At 36.7% G+C, this 14,303-nt stretch overlaps 1 protein-coding gene across 1 annotated transcript in view; it reads right to left on the bottom strand.

The window, feature by feature from the left end:
• The window catches only part of LOC139121915 (C-myc promoter-binding protein-like), an 81,286-nt gene that overhangs the window by 49,553 nt on the left and 17,430 nt on the right, over positions 1 to 14,303 (bottom strand). The window contains 7 exon segments of the mRNA XM_070687230.1: positions 216 to 416; positions 901 to 967; positions 2,901 to 3,145; positions 6,861 to 7,030; positions 8,165 to 8,291; positions 12,377 to 12,575; positions 13,418 to 13,554. Coding sequence (XP_070543331.1) covers positions 216 to 416; positions 901 to 967; positions 2,901 to 3,145; positions 6,861 to 7,030; positions 8,165 to 8,291; positions 12,377 to 12,575; positions 13,418 to 13,554 — 1,146 coding nt within the window.

Below are 14,303 nucleotides of genomic sequence, written 5' to 3'. Positions count from 1 at the left end.
GCACACTAACATTTCTTTAGAGTGGTTTCTTTGGTTTGTTGTCAGAAACTGTAAATCTGCCTCTTAGTTTTGTAAACACAGCTAGGCATATTAACACACCATAGTGATAAAATCAACAGGAATATAGCATTCTATATTGTCAACCATGGAAGGGATAAAAACCTGTGACATAAAAGTTGCATGACTGCCAACCAATTTTTCACTACTGTACTCACGGTAGAGACTGCCTCTGCGACACTGGTGAGCACTGCTGGTCTCAGAGAATGTAGAAGGATCTTCTGTTCTGTGACTGCAAACAACAACAGTGCCAAGCAGTTCTCTGGTCCAAGGTTTCTCAGCAATGCTGTGTAGGATGCTCCACTCAAAGGTAATGGTGAAGTCTGTGGTTGTGCCAGGAACAGGGAATCATGGGCAAGCTAAAAGAAAATAAAGATAACAGAAAGCATTTATTTAATTATCTTTTCCTTGAAATGTGAAATTATCCAGTATTTCTATACAAATAGGTTGAATATCCTCTAAAATATTGAAATTGCATATGATTTGATGTTAAAAACAAATTTTTGATTTTCTTCTTTCACACAATTGTGGTAGGGCTGACTGTAAGTCTGCGGTAAAGCTGATTGTCAGTCGGTGGTAAGGTTGTCTGTCTCAGTGTCTGCCAGTAGTATGGCTGACTCTAAGCCACTGGTGTGGCTGATTGATGGTCAGTGGTGTAGCTGACTGTGGGTTAGTCAGAGATACGGCTGACTGTGGGTCAGAGATACAGCTGACTGTGGGTCAGTGGTACAGCTGACTATGGGTCCATATAGTCACCTCTAGAGAGGGAATCGGGGATGAGACAGTTAAAATACAATCAATGAACTTGACCATGATCATACTAAATTTTCATAAATGACTTACTGGCATCATTATCCTGGGTCTTTGTGGAGTAGGAAATGGTACTTCATGCATAAAATGAGAGATGTGCCTGGAAAGAATAAGTAGCAGAATCACTATACTGCCCTCACACAATACAGTTGGTGAGACTTACAGGTTGAGCGCCCTCTATCAAGAATGTTTAATAACTATGAGTGTACAAAAATATTTACAAAATCGTACACGTAAAGGTGCTTACATCATTTACGACAACAATTTTTGTGGGATGAGGTAATGTTTTATAGTGTAAATATTTTTATCAGAAATGATGCTGAATTCTGAAAATAATCTAAAATGATCACATGTAAAAGATACAATGTCGGACTCACATACCACGCTGTGTATATGGTATATTAGTTCAGTTGTTCTTGTTTTCAAATAGACTCACGACAAAGTATCTTGCATACACACATTGTTGCAAAACAGCTGTAAGCCTGACAGCTATAACATTTTATGACAAATTAATTCTCCATCAAATAAATTTGGACTATTTGCATATTGAGTATTGTGCAGTCACATGAAAACCTAATTTAGACAGCACATATCATGGAACCTATAGGATGCTGACTACCACTACATCACATCAGGATTGCTAGAATGAAATTGTCCATTCTCTGAACATAAAAGATGACTATAGATGATGACTACACAACAGTGGAATGGTTCACAAGGTTGAATTCTATACAGTTGATGTTCTCCACAATTGCAGGAAGTTATGAAATCCTGTGATCAGCAGGTAAATTTCCCTCATACCATGTAGGAAGTCTGTCATGACATGATAAGTTAACTCTTGTTTAAATCCCTCGGATAGACACGGACTAGGAAATAATTTTCATTATCAAATTTCAGAATTTCAGGATTTGAGAAGAGTTTGATTTGAGTTTGAGTCAAATATAAACGCCTTCCAGCGCTTCAATGATCACAAGAATATGACATTTTTTGTATTTTTTAATAACTTCTAAAGCTAAATGATACTGATATTATCTGATATATTCACCCTATGGATAAATCTTTAACTTTTCAACTACGATACGTTATTGTGCTACAAACATGCATTTAATATGTCACATTTTTACTCAATGATGCGATAGTTTCTTAAAATAAATTACCATATAATATCCAACATCTGGTATGAAGTAGTCTTTGTTAAACATTGCTACAGATTCCTCAATTGTCAAAAATGGGAAACAGGGTGTTGCACTGCAAAATGTCACTGACATATAACTTTAGCTTTCATAGTCTTTCTTACAGTCAATTTCACCTTTTTCATTCATAAATAAAGCTACTTTTCATATATAACTATTATCTGTATTTGTTTAAATGCTTAGTTCCTGAAAGTTTGTCTTTGACTGTGCACTTCATGCACTGTCTGTCATGACCATGGAAATCTAAACAGATATGTCCAGAGATATGCTTTGATAAACCTGAACTCATTTCAAAGAAATTTGAACACATTGTCAAGCATGATAGGGCAGGTGATTTCATAAGGTGCTTGGTTTCCACACAACGGTAGGCTCACAACAATCATGAATGACAACAATAATTATAGATAGTACCACGGGAAGGAAATGTAAATTCCATAGACTGGAAGATGAAGATATGGATGTTACATTAGCTTCATTTTTGTAAAAAGCAAGAATACCTGCCTTGTGATTCAATCAAAATTCTCCATTCTTCAGATTGACTTAGCAAACATGTACAAGTAATGCTGTTACTTGACGGAACAACTTGGATAATTTGCATTGAAATGAATTATTACAAAACATCAATGGTTTATTAAGACCTTTATCTGGTTGAAATGTGTGTGTGGGTGATTTAAACCCATTTCATTCCTCTCCTCTGTAGACATGTCTTTTGTTGACTTTGGATGTACCTTAACAAATAACATACAGAAAATCCACTGCATGAAGGTTTATCAATTGAAATCCAGTATCATACCCAATGGATCACAGCCTAGAATGTCTTCATCACAAGGAGCTACTCACCTCTCAATGGGTACAGTGTGCGGTCCTGATATTGATAATCGATACAAATATGACAGGAATTTTTTAAAGGCGTCAAAGAACGGCCACTGTGAGAGCAGACAGATACATTTGTTGGTGTGAACAGTTCGTAAGAGTCTGTAGGGATCTTCTTTATCTTTAGCTTTCATTCCAAGAATTCTTCTCTGCTCATCATCCAGTTTTTCTTCAGGATAACTTTCGTAAAATGTGACTGCAGCACCATACACCTGTGACAAAACACCAACACACATTTCACACGAGTCAGCTGTTTGGATTCAGTGTGCTTGATGGAGTGGCTGAGTGATCAAGTGTCATATCAAAACAGACTTGAAAGCAGACACAAAATCTCCCACTGTTGACCATAATGGCATTCTGAAATAGCATAACTCTGAGCTATTCCCACAGCTTGAATGATAACTACTCAGCCAGCCTGAATGCTGACTCATTGCTATGTCATCTTTTCCATTCTCCTGAATTGTTGCTTCTCTGTAATAACTCATGACATTAGTGAATTGTTTGGGCCTGAATGTACAGAGTGTTTCTTCAACATCAACTGAATGCCCAAAATACATCACTGAACTGCGTATTAATCAAGGAAAATGGAAGTAAAAAAGTTTTAAATAGCAAAAGCAAACACTCCAATTACAGTCTAGGATAAATATTTGCATTTTTTGACCTGAATAACACTATAAAACTTCAGCATTTCAATATTTAGGCGTAAATAGTTTGATGTTATTTCAGAATTCAACAGCTCCTCTTGCATCTCAGTGAACTTTATTTTTTTTTAAATGCCAGTTGAAACAGTTTCTTTCTCAGTTTATCTTTGCGGACGTGAATGGTACGAAATATCACTTGAAAGTTGTAAATGCTGTGGTAAAGTTCATACGCAGTACATGAATAGTGACCCTATTAGTGCAAGATGCGAGGTATAATGATATTCAAATATGCAGATTACATTAATGCGCATTGTTTCGGTATTAAAATTCTATGCTAATGACCCTTAATCAATGGGGAATATTCATGTACCTCGGATCTTGCATTGTATATAGTGACCAACAACAGCTTGCTAAAAACGACAACTATTCAAACTCCAAATCTTCCAAGAAAATCACACCACTCAAAATGAACTACTGTAGATACAGGAAAGGAAAGTTACCTAACATAAGACATACTTTGAACTGGTCATATATTAAATAAAGAAATTGGAAAGTCTATGGATGGAATGTCAAAGTTACAATTTTTTCTTTATCACAAATTGATATCTGGTTATTGAAAATCTTATTTATACTACTAGTTGTGTGACTGACAATTCAGCTTCAGAGTTTCTGGGAAAGGATCACATCTGTTGCTTTCAATGCATCTACATCAGGTAAGTATCTGTAAGCACTCTCCCATACAGTACTCAAGAGGTATTTCTCTATGAAAGTAGTTGTCAATTCAAATTTGTACTTATGCATTTACTAATGTTTGAAAGCCACAGGGAAGTTTGATATTTTCTCTACTGAGCCGTTTCAGCTCAGAAATTGACAACAGGGTCAAGGGCACCTTCTTTCTGCCATCAAAGAAACAGGGAAATGCATAATTGCTGAGAGAATAATGGAAAAGTCCAGCTGGGTAGCTACTCCTTATGGAAATTCAAAACATTTCTGAGTGAAATCCTAGAATAAAGTCAGTGTGCCAAGTGTGGGAACAAACTACATGAAAACCACCATAGTATCCGCTATGGGCATAATAAAATAAACCATTTTAGGCCAAGAAAACTAAAGTTTGTTTCTCATCCTAAACATATTGCAAAAATGATGCGGTGACGCAGGTTTTCTTTTTTTCCTCTCAATTTTTTTTATTCTTCAACCTACAAGAATGCACAGAAAACATGAAAACAACATAGGAATGCATGCAGAGATAAATGCACAGCAATGTTGCTTTAGTATTTTTGTATAGCAACAGTTCTGCGGTTTGACTTTTAGTGAAGCAATGCAGTTATGACAGCTTAATATGACAGTGACATATGTGTGCAGTTCTGAATGGAATGTTAGTGTCAGTTATTTTGTTTGCAGTTCTGTTTTATACAGCACTGTGTTGTCTATGCACTATCGGCGCCTATTTTGATGTTTTGATTTTTTTTTTCATCTTATTTCCTCATGAGCAGAAAAATGAGTTGACGTGGCAGGTCTGAATTGACGCATGAGAGGATGAGAAACAAACTTTTTATTTTTCTTGGCCTTATGTTTTGTCTCTTATTCTAAGCTGGCCATGAAGAAAACAAGCCTACATGTACATTCAAGGATAATATCAATTGTAATGTTGTTTTGTTTATAGTCTATGAAGCATAGTAAAGAAAGGTAATAGTGTTAGCTGGCCTATCAATATTTTTTTGTGATTTGTGATAAAGACTTTTATAGTTTTTATAGTCAATCTTGCTTTCAACCAACCACTAAACCGTACAAGCTCTACTCTTACTAACTCTCAGGCTCCCATCTTTCAGATACACATAAACTGTATAAAAACAACATTATATGACAGAATTTGATATGATTTGTAGAATGAAATTGCTGATGATGTGAAAAATATTAAAGAGGCACTCCCACTTGGTAACATTTTTAAAACGCATTTTTTTAATGCCAACGGTCAATGTTTGACGTGGCGACTGCGCGCGGATCGCGAGATATCGATAAAAACATGTCATTTCCCGAGCATATTTTTCACATCCCGAAATTTTACGATCGTTTCTGATTTTGACCCGAAATCCCCCGAAGGTTTGTTGTTGTGCTGATTGATGATATTCTAGGGAGTCTACAATAAGTTGGAACGACGCAATTAATTTACTTCCCACTGCAAAGACTTTATATACAGCATTATGCCATTACCTCAGGTAAGTTTTGTAAAACTTCTCCTTAGTTTTTGTCGTTTTCATTGTTCTAAATCAGTTGTACTATATTTTTGACCAATACCACATAAACATCAGTTTTTACGTGTCAAATATTAGCCGCCTCTGATGACTACATTTTGTCGTCTGCCACACAGTACGCCCCGCGCGTGGTATGCGTCTATGCATACCACTTGGCGGCCGCTATGTATCAACCGCACGTAACTGTGCTAGTCACCTATGCTAAATCTGGTGGAATCAAACTTTGTTTTCCGTTTTTTCTCAGGGTCAGTAAGACTCGGCTTTCCCCCGGGGAGCATGACCGATCACCGACGCGAATGGTACTGTGGCGTACAGCATCGTTAGCGTAGACTCGTACTCCATAGCTTAGTTGACACTGGCCCAAGTGCCGAACGTTCGATGTTTGGAAGCTGAATTTAGGTGGGCCACCGGAATTCAAACTTTTACTTTTTTGAGGACATGTTTTTATCGATATTTCGTGATCCGCGCGCAGTCGCCACGTCAAATATCGACCGTTGACATTACAAAAATGTGCTTTAAAAATGTTACCAAGTGGGCGTGCCACTTTAAGGTCTATGTGAGAATTGCTATACACAGGTGACCCTTTACAATGCATTGCTCTCAGTAAGTTTTCCTCTGATGAACACAGGAATGTTAATCTGACGACTGAAAGATGAAGATGATATAATCACTGATGATAAACTGTTATTACCGATGATAACATGTTTTTACTGATGCATCAGATGCAGTAATCAATGCAATTATGTAATATCCTGACCAACATTGTGAGAATTAGGAGCAAACGTTTTACACCTGAACGGAAATGCGAAACACTCATTAAATCACAAAATGCAAATTAATGCTTTACACTATAAAAAGAATACGGGTATTCTGCAATTGCAAAGTCTAAGTGAGCTTTTTTCAATCCATTTGTCAAATGCCATTTGAGAATAATTACACACTGAACACTGATCGACAGTCTGTCATATGCTCTCTCTCTCTCTCTCTCTCTCTCTCTCTCTCTCTTGACTTTCTTTCACTGTCTGAAGTCTTACCTTTTCAGCTTGTGAATCTGTCAGTACAAATGTTGAAAAGACTGGCAGTGGATGCACTTTCTTTGAAGACCAACACTCTATTGTTGCTCCCATCGGTTGACAAAACAATGGCACAGATTCTGGCAGTGGTGAATTCTCATAGTCTTCTTCTGGATATCGACTTATTATCCCTACACACAAGGATTATATGATAAATAGTCACACAGACGACATCATCTATAACCTTGAACTGCTGGGCTGAGATAACTTATTGAGACAGAATCACAATTACCTCTCTGAGCTGTATTTTCCATAAAAAGTATTTACATCAAAGAAACACAGTTACTTTCTTGGGCTGTTTAAATTTACTTATTTTATATTTTTTGAGAAGCTTGGTTGATTGTTCCAAATCTGTATGTTTGAAGAGGGGGTCACTAAACATACCTTCACTGGGGATAAAGATAACACTGACAATTTCTGGTGATTTCCTGTATTCTAGGAAAATATGTGAATAAACTTTGCTTTTCAAACCTGCAATTCTCTGCTATCAGGAAAGCAAAGCTATTTCGGGACTAATTATATATCATTCATTGACATAATTTGAGTTCATGGTTTGTTTGAATGACATTAAAATTCATCAACAGAGTGACTATGTCCCTTTAATAACTTCAAGTTACAACTTCAAGTCAAATTTAACCTACTTATCTAAAAATTTACCTGCCTCAGGCAGGCAAGTAAGCAGGCATTTATTTCCTTCTCTCACGAAATGCGAGAAAAGTTGTCCTGAAATAAGTTTGAAAGTACTAACAAGAGGGTGGCACAACATCAACTCAAGGCCTACGGTACAAGTAACATACTGTATATACACTATACCTGTACCATGAGACATTTTAAAGGCATTGTTTTATGGTTTCAGCATGCAAATCATACATACATTTATTGTGGTGTAAAACTTTAGAATGCTCTTTATATATATTATTTATTACCACAGCGGATCTCTTGAAACATCATGCCATTAAAATTAATGACTTTTGTAATTTATTGCTGCAATTATCACTTAACCCAGGGATTACAGTAAATCCACTGTGATGACCAACTTAATCTATGTCTGTGGACGATGTACAGACTGCTGGTACAGATTAATGAAATATTCACACAATACAACTATGAAAGAATCTGACCAAATCTAATTTATCGTAGTCTTGAATCATTCATGGAACATGTATTTGTATTGACAAAAATACATTCAAATTTACGAAATCACATTCTGGTATTGACAAAAATAAATTCAAAGTTATTAAATCACAAAGATTTCAGATCCATACCTGCTTTGTATGCTATTGCATTGGCCCTGGTCATTGACTTCTTGTAGCAAAGGTACACATCAGAACCTGTCATGCCCTTGTTTAGGTTTTTATCTATCATACAGAATGCATGGGGAGGCATTTCACCCTGAATGAATAAATACATAAAGAACATAAGCAACACAATGGAAGGACTTGGCTTTACTTTCAAATCCTCTATACTTCAATCTATTAATAAATTATTTTATTCTTTAACTGGTAATAATATTGAAGTTAAATAGTTTAAAAAGTACTCTGAACAGAAATGCTTTTACGTCCTCCCACACCATTTGGTTATATTGAGTCTTTTCTGAATATCTGTGTTCTTGGATATTACTGTTCACAGAAGAGGCAGTAACTAAGCAACCTGTATGATCCTAAAATCCTAAAAGAAGCAGGGGATGTAATATATGACTGCTTTGATTCAATGATGTTTTACAGTCACTTGGTAATATAATTACACAAATGCTATCAATTTTCACTGTATTCATGTGAATATTATATTACAGTTCTTTGGGCAGCATTTTTAAATGTGTAATGCGTGTTTTTTCTCTTCTTCTCCAGATTAGTATTATCTGATAAAACTTCAATAATAATAATAATAATAATAATAATAATAATAATAATAATAACAAGGCAGTATTGCTGAAGGCAATGAGTACTTGGGCCGTGATAGAGTAATTTTGAGGACAATATATACTACTATTCAAATATGGTCTTGAATTTCCTCCTGTCAATTAGGCATTTGATTAACTGGTTATTAAACGAAGCAATGGCATGACAACGGCAAAATATGTCTAGCAACTTTTGTGGAGTTTGAGGCAGGGGTTCTTTATTTATAGTGGAAATTGCTTAAACTCCTTAAATATTCAAATTACAGCAAATTTCTTTTGTTCTCGATGGTAGATGTCTAATATTTAGATGGGCATATTTAGATTTCTACCCTATAGTTATCCCTATATACCAAAAATCGGACATCCAGCTCTATTGGCTTGCTCAGAATTAGATATGTGCATAATTAATGAGGTACAATGTGTGGTGTCATAAGGTGTCCCATCATACCAAATATGAAGGGTGTAGCACTTGTGGTTACTGAGTTGTGGACAAATATATATATTTGAGGTCAAAGGTCATTGAGGTCACGTCACATTTTGTCAAAATAATTGTATTGCTAAGTTATTCCTATATACCAAAAATCAGACCTCTAGCTCTATTGGCTCGCTCAAAATTAGATATGCGCATAATTGATGAGGTACAATATGTGGTGTCATAAGGTGTCTCATACCAAATATGAAGGATGTAGCACTTGTGGTTACTGAGTTGTGGACAAATATATATATATTTGAGGTCAAAGGTCATTGAGGTCACGTCACATTTTGTCATAATAATTGTATTGCTAAGTTATTCCTATATACCAAAAATCAGACCTCTAGCTCTATTGGCTCGCTCAAAATAAGATATGCGCATAATTAATGGGTACAATATATGGTGTCATAAGGTGTCCTATCATGCCAAATATGAAAGGTTTAGCACTTGTGGTTACTGAGTTATGGACAATAAAGTATATTTGAGGTCAAAGGTCACCAAGGTCACATGATATTTTGTCAAAATGTCTGAGATATCTGCGTGAACCGATGGACTCACTGATGGACTCACGAACGGATATGACCCAATCTATAAGCCCCCTGGACTTTATCCGTGGGGACAAAAAACTGTGTCACTGCATCCTTTAGGCAATATGAATACGATGAGAAACTAAATTTTTATTTTTCTTGGCCTTATACATGGGAGTCTATGGAGGTGTAAACTAAAAAGTCCTATAACACGGCCAAATTCGATCGCATTGTGAAACAAATCGAGGTGCATCTGTATGGGGTTGGGTACTATTCTTGTGCAAAGTTTGAAAGACATTGACCAGGGCATGTCTGGGATATCTGCGTGAATGGACGGACGGACGGCCGACGGACTGACATGACCAAACCTATAACTCCCCCAGGACTTCGTTCGTGGGCACTAAAAACAACGCAACAGTTATTACAGCTACACCGGCGGTAGTTTCATATCCAGAGCCCCGTACGGTCTGCCGCCGTCGCTTGAAAACAATCTCATAAACCTGGCCATATGGGCAACTGTGTATGTGCAGCTGGATGCTTGACTTCCCGGAGAAGGCGAGCTGTCACGTTCAAGCTCAGGATTATTTGTCGATCAAATTTCAGTAAATTTACCTTACCTGGATGAAATTTTGTCTATAGGCTGAAATTTCGCCGAAGTTTGACAAAATTGCATCGATTTTTCAGGTTCATATCCGACATTTTTGAGTTTTGAGTGCAGACAGAAATAAGTTTTGAGGCAACATGGCTGCGACCCCATGTTGACCCCTAGCCCTGCGTACGATGCTATGTGCTACAGCTAACACACAGCATCGTACGCAGGGCTAGCGAGAGAGTTGCCGACATCGACGGTTATTTACGAGAAGTGAATAAAAGACTGTCATTTTTGGTAGCGATCGAGTAGCTGAGGTAGGCTGGGATACGACTTGGGTCCAAGAACGCTGAATTTTGGCAGTAATTTGGCTTTTTACGTCAAGTCCCAAAATGGATTTGAAGTCACCGACCCTACGTACGGGTCTTTGCAGGGCTGTGGTGAGCGGGGCGATTAACTGTAGCGGAACACACAGCATCGTACGCAGGGCTAGTTGACCCCAACGTGAAAATGTGTTCGCGATCAAATCTTCATATATTTTTTTCACAATTTTCGACAAAATCATTGCTTCTTAAATCTTTTGTAAAATATAAAATACTAAAATAAAAATGCGATGTGCCATGTCTCCAGATTTCTAAAATATCGTTCGTTGACCGTTCGACGGAATACTCATTTCGCAAACTTGTGACGCAGTTAAAATTCAATACTGACCGCCAAATAATCTTAATGAGACGAGATCATTCTAGACATCCTCCAAATTATCCAACCATTCGCGTTAGAGTTCAGCTCGCTTAGAGTATCATAACATTCTTCAGCCTTCGTTTGGATCGACCCTAATCTCTCCCATTTAGGAAATAAATACACAAGCCACCTTGACAAAACTTCGTGCACCATCCAGGACCAAACGCACTGCAAATCTGTCTTGACGTCATCATCTCCTTACATGGTAATCGGCATACCGTATTTTTTAGCAAAGGAGACACAGAATACGTCGGAGTATTCAGTTTCAAAACGTATTACATAGTGTGATGTTGTCAAAAAAAGGTAATGTTACTGCAGTGGTATAAATTACAAAACACAAAAGTTCAAATCAGTTTATTTTGGACTGGCTTTACCCAACATTTCATATTGTTTCTTATGCCAGATTGACCACGTGCTTACTGGCGACCCCTTTACATGCAAATTTTGTGTCAAATGGTGTGTTCTCCTGGAAAAACAAACGTACGATTTCTATATGAAGGAGGCGAAATTTGCCCTCAAACTCGAAACCACCCCTTTATGGGGTGTACCTAGCTATTTTGAACGAGCTTCTCGAATCTGCAGCTCTATTTCGAAATGATGGTCTGGTTTTCTCAGCTCAAGGATAAGTGTTCTCCATCGCTGTGGGCATTACTATTCTCAACTGGGGGTACAGTTTCCAGTCGTAATATTTTTCATTGTGTCCGGGATATAAAACCTTTCCTTATCACTCTTTCACTTTGATTAAGACTAGTCCACATCTGGTCAGCGATTAAACATGTTTCAAGTTTAAATGTTAAATTCTGGTCTCGAGCCCTCCTGTTCAACCAAACTGAAATTACCCCTCCCACTTTGGCTCGTCCAGTGGGTGTAGCAAGGGTCGTGCCATCGCCTAGGAAACGGAGGGTGCATTAATTGTTGCATTTCGATGCACATTTTGATTATATTCAGAAGATTTTGTGGCAAAAACTTAGATAGAGAAGCATTAATATTCACATCTCACTTATTCAAGACTAGCTGAGAGCAGCACTTCCATTCAGTTAACATCATTACGCCATTTATTATGCCAAGAAAGATGAAGCCAAGACATTTTGCCCTCCCTGGTCTCAGCCAGAAATGGTTATACCTTACAGAGTTTTTTCCCACGGAATGAAAACAAATGTACTTGGGCTGAGGCCCAAGTACAACAATAATAATTATTATCTTTAATATTGTCATCAGTGATGCAAGATACCCAGCTACATGATGACCTACCTTATTTGTCAGTATAACACAGATATCCGTCACTGCTAATGAATTATGAGCAGCAGTTTCTGGTGCTCTTCTGTATGTGATGTATATTCTCTGGTTACCCATACCGGTTCTGTTGTTGACATTTGCTGGCCTTCCAAAAGGCGTTGTGCTGACTATCTCACATCCTGGCATTACTCTTTCCTTCCCTTCAAGTAAAATACTGGAAGCCAAGCCAACATCACGCAGTTGGCATAAATATACTTACAATTTTAAGTTCAAAATTTTATATCAATCTTGTGATAATACTCTCAATAACAAACCAATAACTGCTTACAGTTATTTCATTTCTATTGATTTTGTTCTTCATAAAAATTTTGTTGGATCTCATCATGGAAGTTTTTTGTACTCTGAAATTATACTAGGAGGGTATCAGTACATTTTTCAAGAAAACAATTTGACATGAAACAAGATGTATACAGTGATTTTTGTTGATTTTCCAATGACAATCAAAGTTACATCGCATGGTCAATTATGACAAAGATGGAAGATTTTTTGTCAATACAAGTAACATGAACTGACAGAGTCAGCTTTCAGAACATTCTCCATGAACCTGATATCATTTTCTAATTTACATGTACTTTTTCTGAGACTAAAGGTGTGCATATCTGTATACAAAATGAAGTGAGTATTCAAATCACATCAAACACCAAGATTATGTTCATGAATGATAATTGTCAGTTGCTAGACTTTCAGAACTGTTCCAATTTTGATAAAATCGCATCTTTCTCTGACTTTTGTTTGAAATTTTCACCATAGTCAGAGATCAACCCAACCACTAAATGTTTCACATTTTTGTGTGTCTTTACAACAAACGAAAATGAGAACACAATTGATGCACCAGATACAAATGATTAATCATTGGAAAACTATACAGAGCATACCAATGTAGCTGAAAATAGATGCAAAGTAGAGAATTGTCAGTAAAATGGAAGAAACATTCCACTAGATTTGTGGTTCAGTATATGTATATAGATGATCATCAAGCACCTGAAGTAAACTTACCCAATGTCAGTCAATGGTGGTTTATCATGACCACGTCTGTAGCACAGATAGACAGCTGGACTACGTAAACTGCCATGGTTTAGGTCAGCTGGAAACCCTGACGGCGTTGTCTCTACGCATTTGAAGTCAGTCGGAACCTAAGTATACAAAATGAACAAACACTATTGAAATGATGCATTTCATATAGACACAGTTTTTAACTCTGAAATATATTTTAGTTTTTATGTTTCTTTAAAGTACTAAATGTAGCTTCAATACTTATGGCTCAATTAACAACACAGATAATAATTGTTTTTCAAAACATTGAAGCCTATAGTAGTAATACCCATATAATCTCTTAGTAATACACCAACAATATTCTTATCAAGACCATACTCAGTCTTTGTCAACACAACTACATGTATATATCATTAACAAATACAAAATCTTTGGAATTGCAGAAACTGCCTCTATTAGTCATCGCATCATCACACTGAAAAATGATTTACACTTTGTATAACATTTGAATTTCACTTCATCTATATAGAAACTGACGACAACATCCAGGCAAGCTGACCATCTGAATGTTGTTGTTCTCAAAGATGGGTTAAAAGGTTCACTGTCCAAACCAAACATGTCAATGACCTATACCTTACATGTATAGTTGCCACCCCCTCCCCCACTCAAACAAAAATAATTATAATAAATCTGTTATACAGCTTCCTGGCTACTTATTGATAAGATTTAAATGAATATTTTGATGAGGCAGCTTTACATGGAAAGGACTTATCTTTAGGGTCAAATTTCTTTTTACAGGACTGTCTTATAAGTACTTACAAATGTAGGAATGGCGTTATGTACGGTTGTAATAGGCTGTGTCTGAATGGGATAGTCAGTAATCTACGCC

This window comes from Ptychodera flava, chromosome 21 (genome assembly GCF_041260155.1).
Source record: "Ptychodera flava strain L36383 chromosome 21, AS_Pfla_20210202, whole genome shotgun sequence".
Taxonomy (NCBI): domain Eukaryota; kingdom Metazoa; phylum Hemichordata; class Enteropneusta; family Ptychoderidae; genus Ptychodera; species Ptychodera flava.
This window is presented reverse-complemented; position numbering and strand designations above follow the sequence as displayed.